General features: G+C 38.6%; 1 protein-coding gene across 2 annotated transcripts in view; it reads right to left on the bottom strand.

Annotated features, from left to right (window-relative positions):
* The window catches only part of PIKFYVE (phosphoinositide kinase, FYVE-type zinc finger containing), a 93,077-nt gene that overhangs the window by 68,679 nt on the left and 5,384 nt on the right, over positions 1 to 19,014 (bottom strand). The window contains exons 2-7 of one of the 2 annotated variants that reach the window (XM_025404915.1): positions 17,909 to 18,089; positions 15,556 to 15,705; positions 12,463 to 12,581; positions 11,589 to 11,760; positions 3,388 to 3,595; positions 532 to 621 (exon numbers count right to left, since the gene is read on the bottom strand). In XM_025404915.1, the coding sequence (XP_025260700.1) occupies positions 532 to 621; positions 3,388 to 3,595; positions 11,589 to 11,760; positions 12,463 to 12,581; positions 15,556 to 15,705; positions 17,909 to 18,080 (911 nt within the window). In that variant the 5' untranslated portion in view covers positions 18,081 to 18,089. The remainder of the gene's footprint in view (positions 1 to 531; positions 622 to 3,387; positions 3,596 to 11,588; positions 11,761 to 12,462; positions 12,582 to 15,555; positions 15,706 to 17,908; positions 18,090 to 19,014) is intronic. The other variant, XM_025404916.1, reaches the window with a different exon arrangement.

Here is a 19,014-nt window from a genome sequence, read left to right as displayed (position 1 = left end):
GATACATTTTTCTATTCTCGCAACTTTTCTGCATGTTTGACATTTTTTCAAAGCAATTAAAAATTAGCAACAAAAAATGTAAAACTCTTCAACAGCTTCCCATCTCACTCAGAGTAAATGACAAAGTCCTTAAAATTAACTCTAAGACTGCTCTATTCCATTACCATAGGAATGTTATTCCTTGCCAGGTGTATTTCCTCTCAGGAATTTGTTATTCCTGTTTTCTTGGGACACTCCTCCACAAAATGTCCACATGGCTCATTCCCTCACATCCTTCACATCTTATTTAACTAGAAGAGAAAGAATGGTATAGGTTCCAAACCCAGAAGCCAGTGGAGAATACTGGAAAGAGGAGTCACTGAGAGAATGGAAACAAGAGCTGAATAGCAAAAAGAAAATGATAGTTTAATTCAGCTTTTAGAGCTAAGAAAGTATATAACAATCAATCTCACCCTTTTTATCCATTTGTTCTTCTTATTAACATGAAAAGAAATAAACATCACAGCACAGTGTTTTCATTCATCAGTTTACCTATTTCGAGCAGGAGATTTCCCAGCATCCTCTTGCACAGATACAAGTCTTGTTGAAAGAGGAGTATTTGAGGAATCTGGATGAATCAAACTATAAACAAAATAGGAAAATACTGAAATAATTCAGGACAGTAAAAGGGAATTTCAATGAGGCACTTTAACATTAAAAGCAGATTAAATCTTTTTCCCTGCAATAATGACATTATGGATCATTTTTGTTCTTCCTTTAATTAGGGTGTAAACGGTATGAGTAATAGTTTTTGCAGTGCATGGCTTTTAAGAATATAAAATGCCAAAAGGACAATTTTAAAAAGTTTTTAAGTATATGGAATGTAAATAAAATTACTTGGATGGGTGCTTTCAAAACTTCTAACATTATAAATACAAGATGAAAGTGATTTTGGAGGGAAATCTGAGTTCAAATATATTATTCTCAGTCCCCATAACCCACTAGAATAGCAACATAGAGTCAGACAAACCTAGGTCCCAGTGTAGGCTCTACCTCTTACTAGCTGCGTAACCTTGTGTTCATTACTTAATCTCACTAAACCTCAGCATCCACATCTGTCGAAAGGAGAAAATAGTGCCTGCCACAGAGGTATGCTGACTAAAAGAGAATGAACATTAAGCAATTAGCACAGAACCTAAAATTTAACTATCATTCTACCTTTGACATCTATTGTACATCTCTCAAGAAGCTTTCTTACCTGATTTGTTTTGTCAAATCACATCTGCCAATTACGACAGGGCCAGTCACAGCTAAAAAGCATTACTAACTAAAGTAAACAAAAACTAAAAAATCTCTATACTTTGTATTAATTAAACATAGAATCAATGTTTAAAATTTATAAGATATATGTAAGGTATAAAAAATCACAATGCCATAAACACCAAAGTATTCATCAAGCAATGTAAGAAAAGGCTGGGCATGGTGGCTCATGCCTATAACACCAGCACTCTGGGAGGCGGGCAAATCACTGCAGCCTATGAATTCGAGACCAGCCTGGCCAACATGGCGAACCCCATCTCTACTGAAAATACAAAACGTAGCTGGGCATGGTGGCACAGGCCTGTAATCCCAGCTATTTGGAAGACTGAGACACAAGAATCACTTGAACATGGGAGGTGGCGGTTGCAGTGAGCCAAGATCACGCCACTGCACTCCAGCCTGGGTGACACAGCGAGACTCCATCTCAAAATAAACAAATAAAAACTAATGTAAGAAAAAGAAACTCCGGCCAGGCGCAGTGGCTCACACCTGTAATCCCAGCACTTTGGGAGGCCGAGGCAGGTGGATCACCTGAGGTCAGGAGTTCAAGACCAGCCTGGCCAACATGGTGTGAAACCCCATCTCTACTAAAAATAGAAAAATTAGCCAGGCATGGTGGCGGGCGCCTGTAATCCTAGCTACTTGGGAGGCTGAGGCAGGAGAATCGCTTGAACCCGGGAAAAGGAGGTTGCAGTGAGCCGAGATTGTGCCATTGGACTCCAGCCTGGGGAACAAGAGCAAAAAAAACTCCATCTCAAAAAAAAAAAAAAGAAAGAAAGAAAAGAAAAAGAAACAGTACACTACGACTGACTGTGAAATTCCCTTACTCAGTCCTAATCCGTTCCCTTCCCTCAGTGAAACCACTGTTACAACTTTCATATCTATCTTGTCTTTCTTTTCTTTAAGTTTTACCACATTTCAGTCCCTAGACAGTGTACTAGTTGTGCGTATTTTTAAATTTCATATAAATTAAATTTTACTGGTTACATGATTAGATGATTTGCTTTTCTACTCCACTTTATGTCCCTGAGATTTATATATATTGAACGTAGCTGTAATTAATTCATTTTTTACTTCTATTTAAATTCATTACATATTAATTTCTCAATTCCTTAAGGGGTAACTGAGAAATTAACTTATCAGAGAGATATTAGTTAAAACTATAAGCTCTTTGAAATGACCACATTTGGTATTATGCTTAACAAAATAATTCAGCTAAAGAAAATAATCAGAGGCCAGGTGCAGTGGCTCATGCCTGTAACCTCAGCAGTTTGGGAAGCTGAGGTGGGAGGATTGCTTGAAATCAGGAGTTCAAGATCAGCCTGGTCAATATGGCAAGACCCCGTCTCTTAAAAAAAAAAAAAAAATTAGCCAAGCACAGTGGTGTGCAGCTATTGTCCCAGCTACTCAGGAGGCTGCGGCAGTTGCCCCAGCTACTCGGGAGGCTGAGGTAGAAGGGATTCAAGGCTGCACTGAGCTATGATCACTCCACTACACTCTAGCCTGGGTGACAGAGCAAGGCCGTCTCAAAAATAATAACTAATAATTTTTAAAAATCGGAAACTGATGAAACTAAGATTCTAATTCAAACAATTCTAGGGAACTTCCAAGAGTTAGCACCCTCTACTACCAAGCAGCGCAGTATACTTAGAAAAAAAACATGACGTAGCAGTGCAGTATACTTACAGAAAAACATGACATATTCCTTCAGAAGGAAAAAAAATCTAATTTCATTTGGAAATATGAATACATACTGTATGGGCATTCTTCTTCTCACAGAAGGCTACATTAGAAATTTATAATCTCAAGATTATATACAAGCCATGCACTGTTTTTGGTGCCTGGGATAGAACAGTGACAAGAAAGGTGTAAAGTCTCCTCTCATGGAGCTTACATTCTAATTAGCCAATATCATCACTATCCATAAACATCTGCAAACATTCTGGAGGCAAGCCAAAGAAAAAGGAGAACACAGTGAACTGACAGGAAATAATTCAAAGAAGGTAAGTGTTAACTGAAAGCACTCACAGGTAAGACAACTATCGGTATTTCTCAATTTTAAATAAAATTATATTTAAGGGACAATACCTTTGCCAGGCCAAATCATCCTCTAAAAATATGTTACGGCTGGCTTTCCTACTCCCAACAGGTGTTCGGGGTTCACTTGGATCAAGTACAGACACAGAGCAAGCAGAATCTGAAAGAGCATTCAAGTCTTCCCCAATAGAATTACTGTCTGTGGAATGAGCATAACTTAAGGCTATTTTTCTACAATATGTGCAAGCTCGGAGGTCTCCTAGGAGAAAGAAAAAAAAAAAAAAAAACAAGGAAAATGAAGGAAAAGATAGCAGTAACATATTGCTTAACGTAACTTTTTTAACTCCTTGGGTCAACAGTTCATCTACTAACAGGGAAATGTCTTCAAGTACAGACTCTCAAAAAAAGACATTTTAAAGAGTGAAATAATTGTGTTAGCTCTATTATATGTATTTAAGGGCCATTTTGAATTCTGGCACTAAAAATAAAAAGTTAAAAGAAAAAAAAAAGAGCCATCATTATGATAAATCCTTCCAGGTGTCCAAACTACTGCAAACATTTATAATGAGTTTAAAATGTAATATACCAGGCTGGACGTGGTGGCTCAGGCCTGTAATCCCAACACTTTGGGAGGCTGAAGCAGGCGGATCACCTGAGGTCAGGAGTTCAAGACTAGCCTGGCCAACATGGTGAAACTCCGTCTCTACTAAAAATACAAAAATTAGCCGGGCGTGGTAATGCATACCTGTAATCCCAGCTACTCAGGAGGCTAAGGCAAGAGAATCGCTTGAACCCAGGAGGTGGAGGTTGCAGTGAGCCAAGACTGTGCCATTGCACTCCAGCCTGGGCAACAAGAATGAAACTCCATCTCAAAATAAATTTTAAAAAATAAAATAAAATAAAATGTATATCCCAATGATACTAGAAAATTTTGCTTAAAAGAGTATTTTTTTTCCAGGTTGTAAAAGTGAAATAAGGGATCTAGGCCAGCCACAGTGGCTCACACCTATAATCCCAGCACTTTGGGGGGGCCAAGGCGGAAGGACTGTTTGAGGGCAGGAGTTCAAGAACAACCTGGCCACCATACCGAGACCCTGTTCTATAAAAATATAAACATACATAAAATAAAATTTTGAAAAAGAAATCTAACAATGACATGAGTTTCAAGGAATAACAGTTTTTAATAGAATAAATAAACCAACACAAACGGAAACAACATATTTTCCACAGGTAAATTAATTAAGGAGGAAAATATTATTAAGGTCTTTATTGTGAAGCCCTGAAGAGTACCCTCCACAGAATTTCAAAAGCAAACTAATAGAAAATGGGCTTACATGCAGTATAATATATGAGTAAAAACTATAAAAGAATTCTTATAAAAAAAGTTAGGGCCAGGCGCAGTGGCTCACTCCTATAATCCCAGCACTTTGGGAGGCTGAGACGGATAAATCACCAGAGGTCAGTAGCCCAAGACCAGCCTGGCCAACATGGTGAAACCCTGTCTCTACTAAAAATACAAAAATCAGCTAGGCATGGTGGTGGGCGCCTGTAATCCCAGCTACTCGGGAAGCTGCAGTGGGAGAATCGCTTGAACCTGGGAGGCAGAGGTTGCAGTGAGCCGAGACTGTGCCACTGCACTCCAGCCTGCACAACAAAAGCGAAACTCCGTCTGAAAAAAAAAAAAAGGATAGAAATGAAATATTCTTGAGAGGACAAACAAGGTTAATATTTCTAAATACATATTTTTTGAGGGTGCAGACCTGTCCAAATATAAGTTTTTATTTCTACCCTATTTTTCTATAACATTGTTTTGAGTGATTCTATAACATTTTAGATATTAAAAAAGGAGGTAAAATAATTAAATCTTACTAAATAACATGTTGTTTAATAATTCTACCTAAAATTTTCCCACTAATAATAGAAAATTGAAGTGATACAAAATAAAAAACTTCTAAAAGTTAACTGTATCGTGTTTTCACCATAATCACTACCAAAATGGCCTTTTACTTTTTCATTTTAAGACTACTATTATATAGTACTCAGTTTTATTAAATTATGCACGGAGGCCAGGCATGGTGGCGCACACCCGTAATCCCAACACTTTGGGAGGCCAAGGCAGGCAGACTGCTTGAGCACAGGAGTTTGAGATCAGCCTAGGCAACATGGTGAGACCTCACATCAATAAAAAATACAAAAACTAGCCAGGGCATGGTGGCATGCACCCTGTAGTCTAAGCTACTTGGGAGGCTGAGAGGTGCGAGGATTGCTTGAGCCCAGGAGGCTGAGGCTGCAGTGAGCTGTGATCGTGCCACTGCACTCCAGCTTGGGCAGCAGAGCGAGACTCGGTCTCCAAAAAAAAAAAACAAAAGAAGTGAAAATTACTCCCTGCAGAAAGACTTTCAATTTACTACAACAAAGACTTCATTTGTTTCTTACACTATAAAGGAAATCTCCCCTAACCAGTCAGCTATTAGAACTAAAATTGTCAAATCAATAAACAGAGCCAAGCCTAATCTGAAAAGTTTTCATTTCATGAAGAACTTTCATCAGCAAGAGCCTATTAAGCGCATGCCTATATGGTGTGATGGGAATACAAAGACTGATGAGATACAGTCCTGCCATTAAAAAACTCATAGTCCACTGGAGGCAACACACATAATCAAAAAGCTGCATGACAGATGCAGATACTATTGCTACTACCATCAATAACAATAGTTTACTGTTCATTAATTCCTTTCCATGTACTAGACATTTTTCTAGGTATTAACATTTATTCAGTGTCACAATGTATAATTGTGCCTAGCATATATTATCGCAGGGGTCCCCAACCCCAGAGCCATGTACTGCTCCCCATCCATAGCCTGTTCGGAAGCAAGCCGCACAGCAGGAGGTGAGTGGTGAGCAAGCAGCACACAAGCTATACACAAACAAGCATTACCTCCTGAGCTCCACCTCCTGTCACATCAGCGGTGGCATTAGATTCCTATAGAAGCGTGAACCCTACCGTGAACTGAGCATGTGAGGGATCTAGGATGAAACGTTCCTTACGAGAATCTAATGCCTGATTATCTAAGGTGGAATAGTTTCATCTCAAAACCATCCCCCATCCCCTACACCAGTCCATGGAAAGATTGTCTTCCACAAAAGCGGTCCCTGGTGCCAAAAAGGTTGGAGACCCCTATATTATCCCATTTGTGATTAACCTTATGTGTCAACTTGGCTACATTAGTTGTTTGGTCAAGCTGAGATGCTGTGAATGTTATTTTTTTTGGATGTGATTAATATTTACAATCAGCTGACTTTAAGTAAAGCAGACTGTCCTCCAGAATGTGAGTAGGTCTCATCTAATCAGTTGAAGTCCTTAAGGATAAAGACTAAAGTTTTCAGAAGAAAAAGAAATTCTGTCTCAACACAGCAAGATAGAAATCCTGTAGGAGTTTCCAGCCTACTGGCTTGCCCTGAGAATTTCAGACTTGCCAGTCCTCAAAATAACTTGACTGATTGTTAAACATAAATTTCTCTCTATATTAAGTGTGTGTTTGTGTATCCTACTGGTTCTGTTTCTCTGGAGAACCCTAACACATATTTTGGCACCAAGAATGGCTTTAGAGCAACAGAATCTTAAGGATAAGTTTTCTGAATTGGTTCTTACATTTCTGGAATTGGTTCTCTAAGCTGATTAGATTTAAAGGCACTAATGACTCTATTTCCAGTAGTAAAGAGAACACTGATAGTCCATTGTGTAATGTGGCAACAAAGACACGCAAAATATCACCTATAGATACTCCTAATCAAACATTAATACTTATAAAAGGCAAAGTGCTGGGTGACCAAGTATTTAATACCTTAGAACGGTTTTGTCAAGCTAACAAGTATAATGACATGGGCTGGATCCTCCTAACTGCATTAGACAAAAGTAAAAAAAGAAATGGATTACCTTAGGGATTCAAATTCCCAGCTGAAGAACTGTATAAATTATCTGAAAGTTTCTAGGTCTTCCTTGAAAGAAATCCTTACCTCCTGCAGTTTCAGTGCTAAGACTGCTAAAAATCAAATGACACTCTCATCCTGCAAATGGCTGAACTGAAACACAAACTGAATCACCAACCTTGAAGTTTGTCTGCTATTAAAGTGACGGCATTGAATGGGAAGGGATGGAAATATATAGGAAGATCCTGATGAAGCTGGGGATACTAAACACCAAAATTCTGAGTCTTCTTTGCCAGCAGAAGCAGTCTTTCCAGCTCATTTGAGGAGATTAACCTGGCTTTGATCAGACAGTCTGTAATAACCTCCCCTGAGTTAGCTGCCTTGCAAGACACTGCTAATTTTACTCAGGATCTACTCCTACTACTCCTCTTTGCTACCAGACCTATAAAGAAACTCAAGCTCAGGCAGATCCTGAAAGGTGAGATACAAACTGTGACCCATGAGAAGGTGCACTGCACTCCAGAAGAACTACGTGATTTTTCCAATTTATACAGATAAAAAGCAAGGAAATACACGTGGGAATGGATAATGAAGGTATGGGATAACAGTGGAAAGAATGGTAAAGTTGAATCAAGCTGAATTTACTGATATGGGCCCACTAAGCAGATTCTATATTTATTGTCGCAGCTCAAGGGGTTAAAAGGGTCTCCAACAGTCTGTTTAGATGACTGGCTGAAACACAGACCAAAAGGTGGCTTACACTAAATGGGGCTGAAATGTCAGAAATGCCCTATTATATTATAGAGGAAGGCATCCAAAGGTTAGGGGAGATTGAAACATTAAAAGTAGTTTTACCATGTAAGACTTGCTGACTCACCCAAGGAGGACATACCTTTCAACCACGACTATGAGAAATAAATTTGTGAGGGGAGGCCCAGCATCCTTAAAGAGCTTTGTGGTTGCTCTTCTTTGTAGATCAGAAATTACAAAAGGAACTACTACTACTGGGTCAGGAAACCTAAATGCAATGGGGATCACTGGATCCCAGGGTGGCAGGGCCAATAGGCAGCACTTTAATCGCTAAAGACAAGGTGGGCATGGTTACTGTAATAGACATCAGAATCAAAGCAGTAATCAGAATAGATTAAGAGATTTATGGCATTGGCTAGTTGATCATAATCTCTTCACAAGTGAAGTAGATGGGCAGTCAACAAAATTCTTACTTGATTTGTATAAGGGAAATAACTACATCAAGCAGCTGTAAGTACAGCTTGAATAATGAAAACAGAGTCATATGATCCTTCAATCAATTCCCAGACTTGAGCCATTTACCGATTTACCATTTACCGATGATCCAGAACTCTTCTTCATTCTGAAGAAGAACCCCACTACACTGCCAGAAATGTACACTGTTAATCTTTCTACCAGCCATCCCCAAAGAGACCTATGCTTGTACCAAGGCAACTGGACACTGAGGAAAAGGAAATAATGAAATTTTTCAGGGGTTATTAGACACTCACTCTCAACTGACACTAATTTCAGGAGACCCAAAACATCACTCTGGTCTGCCTGTCAGAGTAGAGACTTACAGAGGTCAGGTGATCAGTGGAGCTTTAGCTCAGGTCTATCTCACTGTGAGTTTAGTGAGTCCCCAGACTCACTCTATGGTTATTTCCCCAGTTCTAGAATATAGAGATAGAACAGACAACCAGGAGAATCCCTACATTTGTTCCCTGATCTGTATTTTGGTACTTCTGGCCTCCAGAACTACGAGACATACATTTCTGTTGCTCTAAGCCACTCAGCCTGTGGTACTTTGTTATGGCAGCCCTAGAAAGCTAACATACCAACCATATTAACAAGAAACATTTTATCCTGAGGGCAATGGGAGCACTGAAAGAGTACTATGCAGGGAAATACCCTGACACGATCAAATTAGCATTTTACAAAGAATGCTGACTAGGATATGAAATATGAATTCGAGGTAGGGAGAAACTAAAGGTAAAAAAAAAAAAAAAGTCTTTTAAAAACTGTAATCATGGTCACTGTAGCCTTAGAGTACAATTTGAAGTCAGGAAATGTGACGCCTCCTGACTTGTTCTTTTTGCTTGCAATTGTTTTGACTATTCAGGCTCTTTTTTGGTTCTATATGAATTTTAGAATAGCTTTTCTAATTCTATGAAAAATGGCATTGGTAGTTTCATAGGAATAGGCTACAATCACAAAAACAGCATGGTACTGGTACAAAAACAGGCACATAAGCCAATGGAACAGAACAAAGAACCCAGAAATAAAACCACACACTTACAGACATTTGATCTTCAACAAAGTCAACGAAAATGAACAACAGGGAAAGGACTCCCTATTCAATAAATGGCACTGGGATAGCTGGCTAGCCATATGCAGAAGAATAAAACTGGCCCCTATGTTTCACCATGTATGAAAATTAATTCAAGATGGATTAAAGATTTAAATGTAAGACCTCAAACTATGAAAGTCCTAGAAGAAAACCTATGAAGCAGGATTCTGGACATCAGCCTTGGGAAACAACTTATGACTAAGTCCTCAAAAGCAATGGGAACAAAAACAAAAATTGACATGTGGGACCTAATTAAACTACAGTGCTTCTGCACGGTAAAAGAAACTATCAACAGAGTAAACACACAAGCCACAGAAGAGGAGAATATACTTGCAAACTATGCATCTGACAAAGATCTAATATCCAGAATATATAAGAAACATAATTCAACAAGTAAAAAACAAATGACCCCATTAAAAATTGGGCAAAAGACATGAACAGACACTTCTTTAAAAAAGACCTACAAGCGGCCAACAAACATGAAAAAATGCTCCACATCACTAATCATTAGTGAAATGTAAATCAAAACCACAATAAGATACCGTCTCACACCAGTCAGAAGAGCTGTTATTAAACAGCCAAAAAACGAATGCTGGTAAAGCTGCAGAGAAAAGAGAACGCTTATACACTGCTGATGTGAATGTAAGTTATTTCAGCCACTGTGGAAGATAGTTGGAAGATTTCTCAAAGAGCTTAAAACAGAACTACTACCATTCGACTCAGGAATCCCACTACTGGGTATATATCCAAAGGAGAATAAATAATTCTACCAAAAAGACATATGCACTCGTATGTTCATTGTAACACTTTTTATAATAGCAAAGACACAATCAACCTGGGTGCACCAATGGTGAAATGGATGAAGAAAATGTGGTATACATAGACTATGGAATACTATGCAGCCATAAAAAAAAAAATTATGTCCTTTGTAGCAACATGGATGCAGCTGGAGGCCATTATCCTAAGTAAATTAACACAGGAACAGAAAACCAAAAGCCACAAGCTCTCACTTACAAGTGGGAGCTAAACACTGAATACATAAGGACATAAAGATGGCAACAATAGACAAGGGGACTACTAGAGCAGGGAGGGAGGAAGAGGAGCAAGATTTGAAAAACTAACTACTGGATACCATGCCCACTACCTGGGTGACAGGATCAATCATATGCAAAATCTCAGCATCACTAAATATACGCATGTAACAAACATGAATCTAAAATAAAAGTTGAAATTATCACCAAAAAAAAAAAAAAAGAAATACAAATAATTTTCAAACAAAAAAGCTGCTGTGAAAGCTAATGGGGTTCTTGATAGATAATGGGATTCTGAACTCTGTAGTAGTTTAGCTGTTAAAAATAATGAGCGGACAGAAAGATCTTCACAATAACAAAAATAACATGAGAGAGATGTCAGGAGTGTTCTTTTTCAGGTAATTTCTGCCTACCCTCCACTCCCAAATCACTATATAAATCAACACACCATTGTTCAGTTTTTTTCTCTTTCAACAAATAACTTAAATTTTCTGTACTGCTGAAATCTGACTACGCTCCTTATGGAAGAATCTGAGTATGGAAGAATGTGAGTAAGACACAATTCACTGCCAAAGCACAGTGTCATGTAACGTCAAGGAAGATCTGTACTTGGTAAAATGAAAACTCTCATTGTGATTTAAATTAGTAATCTACTCTAACGATCTTGTCTAATAAATGTTAATGTTCCTATAGTTTTTTTGCTAGCATCTACAATAAATACACTTTTACTCTGGTTATTTATGATAAGTCCCATCTACTCTACTATTCAATAGTAAAGTTCTTAAAAGCAAAGCTGTGTCTCCCTCACCTTTGTGTCCCCATGTCTTACACATAAAGCCCAAAATGAAAATTGGCTTAACACTATCCTGTATTATAAGTGTTTTATAGTTATGACCTTTAAAAATTGTAAACTGGCAATAAAATGCATTTACCTGTATAGCCCATAAATTTTCCAGGGATTTCTTGATTACAGCAACGACTGCAGAAAATCTGCCCACATAGTCGGCAATGGTGTCTGCGCCTAAAGGTTGTAAATTTCTCACTACAGTCATAGCACTCTTTACATTGGCTATCTGGCATCCAGTATTGTTTCAGGTCACTATCCTATAACAATAAAAATGTGTGAAGGCTTCTTGAAAATACTGATTATTAATAAGCAATGGCAAATGAAATCCTCAAAGCGTTCTTTTGCAGAAAACAAACTAATTCAAAAATTCATATGGGAATACAAAAGGTCAAAATAACCAAGACAATCTTGAAGAAGAACAAATTGAAGGACTTAATATTACCAGCCATCAAGACTTATTCTAATGCTACAATTTTAGACAGGGTACTGGTACAAGGATAGAAAAAAATAAAGGTATGGAACAGAAAAAGAGAGCCCTGACACACCCTCACACATATATGGACTTATGGTGAAATTTATAATGCAATCAGTGGAAGATGGTCTTTTCAAAAACAATGGTACTATATCCAACTGGACATCCATGAGGAATAATGGAAGCCTGACCCCTATACTTGACAGAAATAATAAACCTTCTTGAAGAAACCATAGGAGAATATCTACTGCCCTGAACTAGATAAACGCTTCTTAAACAGAACACAAAAAGCACTAAGCATAAAGGGAAGAAACTGATAAATTAGACTACAATAAAATTAAGAACTTATGTATAAAAATAGGGTGCTGACAGCTGGAGGAAGCACTAATTAAACCTTCTTTCAGTGGCATTAATGCCATTTTCATTAGGTATGGCATGATCCCCATAAGCGCTTAATAAGTAATCTTCCAAAGCCTCTAGACAGTACCTGGCTTTTCCCCTCCATGATTTCCTTGAGGCGTTTTAATACTGTGCTGAGGCTTCGAAGCTGAACAGCTGTACGAGGGTCATGACCTCCAAAGGTAGGTTCTGCTTTCCTTCTTGTGTCTGAGTTGGATTAAAAAAAAAAGCAACCTTGTTAACAGTCCCTAGTATCTATATACAACAAGGTATATATGTGATGGAAACTGCCTCTTATGGTTAGCATATAATTATGTTCTCCCATTCAGTTATATGAATTGAGAGTTAAAACAAGTCTTTACAAGGGTAAGAGGCTACTGGAAGTATTTCTTCTCATGTAAAATGCTCTTTTACAAACAAGTAAAGGCTGCCTAAGACAAGCATTGTCTAAGACCATTGATGGTTTTCAGGCCTGAAATGGGAACATCACTTAAATGGTCCAAAATTCATTAATGACTTCTTAAGCCCTTTGGTCCAACGTATAATAAATGCTTGCTAGAAATTTAGCAGAAGAAAAAGCAATCAGGGAGGGTTAACTGAGCTTGTTCTCTAAAGTCAAACAGGTAAGCAGTAGGATCAAACAGTTCAGTTCTGTCTGCAGACCATATATCCAAAGTCTCATGCAGAAGATGGTCAGAAAGAAGTTTAATAGCTCAGCCTTCAAAGATTCTGACAGACTTCACAACATCCAGGATGGTAAATTTTGCCATGGTAAAACTTGACCTATGTCCAAGCATATTAAAACTGCCAGAAAATTGCTAAAACTCCAATCTTATCCCTCCCTGTCACTTCCCCAACCCTGCAGCTCCAAATTGGAAAGGATCACTTATACCTGACAGAGCAATACTGAACCAAATCTATCACTAATAAGCTCAAATTCCAGCCTCATAGCCAAAATAGGATATGCCCACCAAAGCTGTCACCTATTATTTCCTTAATGTAGACCAAAGTTACAATTGAAGTTTCTGCCTATTTCTAGCAGTTACAAAACCTAAGGATGAAGCGAAGATAGTTTGACAAAAAGGATGAACATCCTATTAGCTTAAACCCATCAACCTGATAACCTATGGCAAAGTAAGCTGGAAAATACCCCACTCTGAATCTTCCTCAGATTCACCATTTGCTAGATAGGTGTTGTTTTGGCTGGGTGGGGAAAAAAAGAATTACAAAGAAATGAGAGGTTGGGATCTAAAGTTTACAAAGCATTTCCCAAGATTATGTAATCACTGAAGTAACTATCAAAATTGTACCTATTTTAGAAAACTCTGGAAACTTCTATCTTTCTATAAAGTTGTATCTTAGTTTTAGCACATACCTCAGATGTGTTGCTACTGTATTAGAATAACTAAACTTGAGTCTCAAAACAAAAAGCAACTCTCCATGATATACAAGTTGAAAAAGGAGACAGATGAAGCTACTGGAAACATAATGGCTGTGCTCCTGAGCAGCAGGCACCAACTTGTTAAGTCCCTTGCATTTAGCCAATTAGGAATATAAGAAAGTATTAATAGCATCATCCACTGAAAAAGGATGAATGAGACCCTTCTTGGAATCAAGAGAATCACAGATGTTGGCTGAAGATGAAAGAGACCCAGAGAGAAAATCTGGTCTAGCTTTATGCCCTTAGGCAAATAGCCTTAGCTGCTTCTCTTGCAAAATGAACATTAGAAAATTAAATAACTTTCCTAAGGTCGGAAAGCTAGCAAATTGTAGAATTATAGCCCTTTTAATAGGGAAAAGAACATGGCTGGCCAAACAACACCAGGCTTCTGAAGCTCAAATGCCTTCAAGATAGAATCAAATAATCAAGGAGACTTGAGAAAGAACAATAAAGGAACTAGACATTAAAGGCTCCACCTGGAGATATTAAAGTTCAAGTTGATCATAACACCAATGGCAAGGTTTGGCAGGCTGCCAATTTGTAACTCCTAAAAGATTACTTTCTAGTCTAACTTGATTTTAGGTAAAACAAATCCTACACTCAATTCAGCACGGGATTGAGTCAAAAGAGCTCCCTCAACAAAAAGAGTGTTGTTGTGGGTCAGACTCGAGCTAAGGAGAGTTTACTGAGGCTAAAAGTTAAAATAGAGATTATGTGGAACAAAAGGAGAGCTCCTTTCTCCCTCTCCCACTCTCCATCTTCTGATTCTTCCCTCCAAATGGCTGATGTAACCCTGGCTGAGGCTCACTGCCCTAGAAAACCTGTGCAGGTGATGCAGCCAGCTCTGTGCCAGTCCTTGGGTAGGAACTCTTCTTTTGCTTGGTTTATCTTTGCTCTGGCTGACCAAGTCTGAACTCACAATAAACTACCCTTCTGCCAACCACCATTACCTGGGGGAAGACCAGCCAGACCAGACGGGATCTGGTGTTCAGGGGCATCTAATTCCCAATGCTGCATCCCTTCCTCTCTACCATGCCACCTCCCACTTCCTTTCTTTTGTCACCTTGACTTGGGCAAACCACTCCACCAAGTTGAAAAATCTGACAGAAATAAAACATAAACCACCTCTCTTTCTCTAATCTCTCAATTCTGACACCAGTCCCCAGCCCATACTCATCAGAAGAGCATGAAAATGAAGGAGATGACTGTGTAGTAGACCAGAATGGAAAACAGACAGATGAGAGGAGCTCAGCTTATTCAGCCACACTGACAGTTTGCACCCCAACAAGGACAGAAGGCCAAGAGCAAGTGGCAGCCCACTAATGGAGTTGACAGAGTTCTGCAGCCAGAGGCATGCATATCACATTTCACTAGCATCCCAAGAACATATGCAAAATTCATTCACAAAGTGGAAACTAACCTGTGTTCTCCTGGGGATGTTGCAAACTGTTCTCTGCTGAAACCCAAGCAAGTAATTAATCAAAAAATAGTCAAGAGATCTGTGCCTTGCCTAAATTAAAGTTTAATGAGACGTTTAAGAATTTTTTCAGGTGCCAATAAATTCTTTCACTACCTAGGTAACAGTTTTATTTACTCTGAACGATACCTGACTATTCCAAATAGTACCTGACTACTCCAAATAGCAGGAAAGTTAAGTCCTGCTATAAACAACCTAGGAAACACAATGACTGTGGAAAAATCTAGCATATAGAAGGGAATGAAATAAGAACACTGTTTTACCTAATGCTGAAGAGCGCCGCTGGAGTTCCTCATTAAGCTGTTTTTTATAAGGTGTGGGTGACCTAACAGACTGTGTCCTTGAAGGGAGCTGAGGGCTGGTCCAACTTCCACTCAAAGGCTGCTGTTCTCCCTGGCCTCCTTCTGCTCTGTCTGTAGCAAGGGAACACTTGGCATTACTTAAAAAACTAAGACTGAGAGTTCAGCAATGAGAAGGAAGTAGATGAAATTTTCAGGCAACAATGTATACGTGTATTATATGCATAACTAAAAATTCTTTTTTCTTTTTCATTTATTTAATTTTAAATACAGGCAGGTCTCCCCATGTTGCCCAGACTGGTATTGAACTCCTGGCCTCAAGCAATCCTCCCACCTCAGCATCCCAAAGTGCTGAAATTACAGGCAAAGGCTACTGTGCCCAGCCTAGATTTTAAAAAAAGAAAATTCAAAGAAGGGGGCAAAATTACAGGCCAATAATCACACCCTTGGTATATATGATCTTCTATTTGTTTCACTTTTCATTAGAAATTTCTTATGCATATTAAAGGAAACAAAATATAAGCTTCATATGAAGGCAGGGATTTTTGGGGTCTGTTTATGTGACAGATCCCTTACACTATTAAAACAGCTTCCAGCACAAAAGAGGTACCCAATAAACATTTGCTAAATAAATAAAAATTTTATTGCCTTATGACAACTCAGTGTAACATCGTATGATAAACAGGATCCTGGAACACAAAAAGAACAAGTGGTAAAAACTCAAGAAATCTAATAAACTATGTAATTTAGTTAATAATCTATCAATAATAGTTCATTAATTGTAACAAATGTACCAGACTAATGTAAAATGTTTATATAAGGAAAACGGAGTATATGGAAATTCTATCTTCCCAATTTTTCTATAAATCTAAAACTCTTCTAAAAAATAGTTTATTTTTTTAAATATTGTCTTAAAAATGTACTAAAGGGTTTTCATAGCACTTTAAACATGATCATAAATAAAATCCAGTTAATATTATTAAAGGTTCTACTGAGCTAATTAATACTATTAACCTCCCCAAATGCTTTACAACAAGAATTACTTTCTAACATACTTCAAGTAATACAGACAAACGAAAGACAAACAACATAGGCCGTGCTTTTTTTAATTCTTGTTCCAAATAAAAGACATACTACTTAAAAAGAGCTCATTTTAAAAGTATCTTTTCATTTGATGTCATTACATGTACACCTTAGTCTAATAGTTTTAAGTCAACAAGAATCCTAATGACAGCTTCCAGTTTTTGAAAAGTATAAACCTTTCCTCCTGCGTACTGTTCCTTTTAGTTTCATTGCTTTAAATATTTTAGCTATTAACCCCCAAAAGAACAAAGTCCATTCTATGAACTAATTTGAAGTATATTAACAAAAAAAGGGCCAGGCGCGGTGGCTCACGCCTGTAATCCCAACACTTTGGGAGGCCGAGGCGGGTGGATCACGAGGTCAGGAGATCGAGACCATCCTGGCTAACACGGTGAAACCCTGTCTCTACTAAAAATACAAAAAATTAGCCGGGCGTGTTGGCAGGCGCCTGTAGTCCCAGCTACTCGGGAGGCTGAGGCAGGAGAATGGCGTGAACCTGGGAGGCGGAGCTCGCAGTGAGCCGAGATAGCACCAATGCACTCCAACCTGGGCAACAGAGCGAGAATCTGTCTCAAAAAAAAAAAAAAAAAGGGAGAGAGAGAAAACAAGAACAACAAAAAGAGATGACTACTTTCTCTATTAAAAGAAACCTCCTTTAACATTTAGTTTTTTATTTTATTATTTTTTCTTGAAACGGAGTCTCGCTCTGTCTCCCAGGCTGGAGTGCAGTGGTGCGATCTCAGCTCACTGCAAGCTCCGCCTCCCGGGTTCACGCCATTCTCCTGCCTCAGGCTCCCCAGTAGCTGGGACTACAGGCGCCGGCCACCATGCCTGGCTAATTTTTTTGTATTTTTAGTAGAGACAGGGTTTCACCATGTTAGCCAGGATGGTCTCGATCTCCTGACCTCTGATCTGTCCACCTCAGCCTCCCAAAGTGCTGGGATTACAGGTGTGAGCCACCACACCCAGCCTAACATGTAGTTTTTAATCCAGACCTTTAGTTACCAATAATTAATGATATTACAGTGAAAATTCTAGCTTTCTCTTCAGCAGTAAAACCTGGTGACCTACGATTAAAGCTATCAGCTTGTTAATATTTCACTTTCTTACAGACCCAACATTAAAGCTGAACAGACTACTGACCACTATATGATCATGGTGAGCTAATAAGAGACAAAGGAGTATTTCAAAGAATCAAACCTGAATCAAACCTCTCATATTTAATATGTCTTACCTTTGTTAAAACGAAAGAGATTTACAAAAGAACTATAAGCTGATTTAAAAGGGGGCTCATCTTGATCAGGAGTCAAAGGTTTAAAGTGTGTGAGATGAGAAGGACTAGTAGGAGATCGAGGCAAATCATTAGCAGAGTCCAGTGTTGGGGACGTCTTATCATCTGTGGCCATTTCATGAGTCTGAAAAACAAAAGAAACAAGCAAAAGATCTAAGTTCCTCAGGAAGCTCAAAAGTTGATTCCAAACAGCATCCCAATATCTAGAAAATCCTATTCTGTGAAAATTCAGATCTATGAAAACAAACAGTAAATAAATCTAGCTTCATATATTCCAAAGGACTGAAAACACTGCTGTCTAAATCATAAGAGCCTCAATCATCTAAAACTATGATCTGATAGCCAACTCAATTTTAAACATTACTATTCAAATTACAGAAAATATTTAAATTAATAAAAATTTGGAGGTAAAGCATTAATGTGAGCAGTCAGAAAGAAAAATAAGCATTTTCACATCATTTCTATCTCTTTCATTTTAACATGTTTCAGAAGAAGGGATACACAACAGCTTTTTAAAGTTATGGGGGGAAGCTAGTTATACAACACACATATAAATTCTTCAGTCTTATTTTACTTATTTCAACTTTTTTTTTTTTTGAGACGGAGTCTCGCTCTGTCGCCCAGGCTGGAGTGCAGTGGCCGGATCTCAGCTCACTGCAAGCTCTGCCTCCCGGGTTTATGCCATTCTCCTGCCTCAGCCTCCCGAGTAGCTGAGACTACAGGCGCCCGCCACCTCGCCCAGCTAGTTTTTTTTGTATTTTTTAGTAGAGACGGGGTTTCATCGTGTTAGCCAGGATGGTATCGATCTCCTGACCTCGTGATCCGCCCATCTCGGCCTCCCAAAGTGCTGGGATTACAGGCTTGAGCCACCTCCCGGCCTCAACTTTTTTTTTTTTTTTGAGATGCAGTCTTGCTCTGTCGCCTAGGCTGTACAGTAGTGTGATCTTGGCTCACTGCAAGCTCCACCTCCCAGGTTCAAGTGATCCTCTCACCTGAGCCTCCTGAATAGCTGGGACTACAGGCGCGCATCACCACGTCCAGCTAATTTT

The sequence above is a fragment of the Theropithecus gelada genome, chromosome 12 (genome assembly GCF_003255815.1).
Source record: "Theropithecus gelada isolate Dixy chromosome 12, Tgel_1.0, whole genome shotgun sequence".
Lineage (NCBI taxonomy): Eukaryota > Metazoa > Chordata > Mammalia > Primates > Cercopithecidae > Theropithecus > Theropithecus gelada.
This window is presented reverse-complemented; position numbering and strand designations above follow the sequence as displayed.